Below are 2500 nucleotides of genomic sequence, written 5' to 3'. Positions count from 1 at the left end.
CGACCACATCCACAACCAACTTGGGGAAACACCACCCCCACCCCCCACCCCCCAAAAAAAGAGAAAAAAACAAAAACAAAAAAAACTCACCCAGATACTCCTCCCCCTCGACCACATCCACACAACCAACTTTTGGAAACACCACCCCCCCCCAAAAAAAAAAAGAGGAAGAAGAAAAAGAAAGAAAGAAGAAAGACTAAAAAAAAAAAAAAAAAAAAAAAAAAAAAAAAAAAAAAAAAAAAAAAAAAAGAGGAAGAACTAAAAAAAAAAAAAAAAAAAAAAAAAAAAAAAAAAAAGAGGAAGAAGAAGAAGAACTAAAAAAAAAAAAAAAAAAAAAAAAAAAAAAAAAAAAAAAAAAAAAACTCACCCAGATACTCCTCGCCCTCGACCACATCCACAACCAACTTTTGGAAACACCACCCCCACCCCCCCCACCCCAAAAAAAAAGAGGAAAAAAAAAAAAAAAAAAAACTCACCCAGATACTCCTCGCCCTCGACCACATCCACAACCAACTTGGGGAAACACTTGAGCAGAATCTTGGCCACTCGCGTATGAGCCTTCGTGTCGCACATGATGAGAACGTGAAGGAGTGTCTCGCCCAAGGATCCACGGAACTGCATCTGCCAACATGCCTCATGGTCTTCCCACTTATTTAAGGGGTTAAAGGGGCTCTTGTTATCCATGTGGACGACGAGCTGAGGAGGAAAAAAGGGGGGGTTAGTAAGGAGTGGAGGTGAGTGGGAGTGAGGTGTTAGTGTGCAGGTAAGTGGAGGTGAGTGGGAGTGAGTGTTGGTGAGGTGTTAGTGTGCAGGTAAGTGGAGGTGAGTGGGAGTGAGTGTTTGTGAGGTTTTAGTGTGCAGGTAAGTGGAGGTGAGTAGAACAGGTGAGTGGGAGTGAGTGGTGGTGAGGTGTTAGTGTGCAGGTAAGTGGAGGTGAGTGGGAGTGAGTGTTGGTGAGGTGTTAGTGTGCAGGTAAGTGAGGATGAGTAGAACAGGTGAGTGGGAGTGAGTGGTGGTGAGGTGTTAGTGTGCAGGTAAGTGGAGGTGAGTAGAACAGGTGAGTGGGAGTGAGTGGTGGTGAGGTGTTAGTGTGCAGGTAAGTGGAGGTGAGTAGAACAGGTAAGTGGTAATGAGTGTTGGTGAGCTGTTAGTATGCAGGTATGTGGAGGTGAGTGGCAGTGGGTGTCGTTGAGGTGTGTTGGTATATAGGTAAGTTGAGGTGAGTTGAAATGAGTGTTGGTGTTGGTGAGGTGTTAGTATACAGGTAAGTAGAGATGAGTAGAACAGGTAAGTGGCAATGAGTGTTGGTGAGCTGTTAATATAAATTAAGTGGAGATGAGTGGTAATGAGTGTTGGTGAGGTGTTAGTATAAATTAAGTGGAGATGTGTTGAAATGAGTGTTGGTGTTGGTGAGGTGTTAGTATACAGGTAAGTGGAGACGAGAACAGGAAAGTGGTAATGAATGTTGGCGATGTTAGTATACAGGTAAGTGAAGAGGAGTGGAAATTAGTGCTGTGTTGGGGAGGCGTTAGTACGGAGTGGAGGTGAATGGTAATGAGTGATGGTGAGGTGTTAGTATGCAGGCAAGTTGAGATGAGTAGAACAGGTGAGTAGGAATGAGTGTTGGTGAGGTGTTAGTATGCAGGCAAGTTGAGATGAGTAGAACAGGTAAGTGGTAATGAGTGTTGGTGATGTTAGTATGCAGGTAAGTGGAGGTGAGTGGAAGTGAGTGTTGTTGAGGTGTTAGTATACAGGTAAGTGAGGATGAGTAGAACAGGTGAGTGGAAATGAGTGTTGGTTTTGGTGATGGTGTTAGTATGCAGGTAAGTGGAGATGAGTAGAACAGGTAAGTGGTAATGAATGTTGGTGATGTTAATATACAGGTAAGTGGAAGTGAATGACAATGAGTGTTGGTGTTGCTGAGCTGTTAGTATACAGGTAAGTGGTGAGTGGAAATGAGTTTTGGTGAGGTATTAGTATAGATTAAGTGGAGATGAGTGGAAATGAGTATTGGAGAAGAGTAAGTGAAAGTGAGTGGAACAAGTAAGTTGATATGAGTGAAAATGAATGTTGGTGAGGTGTTAGTATGCAGGTGAGTGGAAATGAGTGTTGGAGATGAGCAGAACAGGTAAGTGGTGATGAGTGGAAATGAGTTTTGGTGTTGGTGAGGTGTTAGTAATGAGATGAGGGGGGGGGGGTAAGGCGGGAGTGGTGTTGGTGGTGATGATGGCGGAAGTGGTGATGTTGTCGATGTTGTTTTAGTTAATTAAACGATGATGGTGATGATGGTGATGTTGATGTTATTAATAGCACCATTGTTATTATTGTTATTGTTATTGATTAAGTTATTGTTATCAGCATCATTATCATTATTATATTAATCTACTATTGTAATAATGAAGAAGATAAAAGTAGTAATAATGAAGACTATAAAAGTAGTAATAATAAAGAATATGAAAGTAGTAATAATGATAACTGATAATAGTAATGATTATAATTA

The 2500-nt window shown here is 41.4% G+C and overlaps 1 protein-coding gene across 1 annotated transcript in view; it reads right to left on the bottom strand.

Annotated features, from left to right (window-relative positions):
- LOC113829791 (transient receptor potential cation channel subfamily V member 6) overlaps positions 1 to 2500 on the bottom strand; it is a 52241-nt gene that overhangs the window by 29541 nt on the left and 20200 nt on the right. The window contains exon 3 of the mRNA XM_070117478.1: positions 477 to 696. Coding sequence (XP_069973579.1) covers positions 477 to 696 — 220 coding nt within the window. The remainder of the gene's footprint in view (positions 1 to 476; positions 697 to 2500) is intronic.

This window comes from Penaeus vannamei, chromosome 40 (assembly GCF_042767895.1).
Source record: "Penaeus vannamei isolate JL-2024 chromosome 40, ASM4276789v1, whole genome shotgun sequence".
Taxonomy (NCBI): Eukaryota; Metazoa; Arthropoda; class Malacostraca; order Decapoda; family Penaeidae; genus Penaeus; species Penaeus vannamei.
This window is presented reverse-complemented; position numbering and strand designations above follow the sequence as displayed.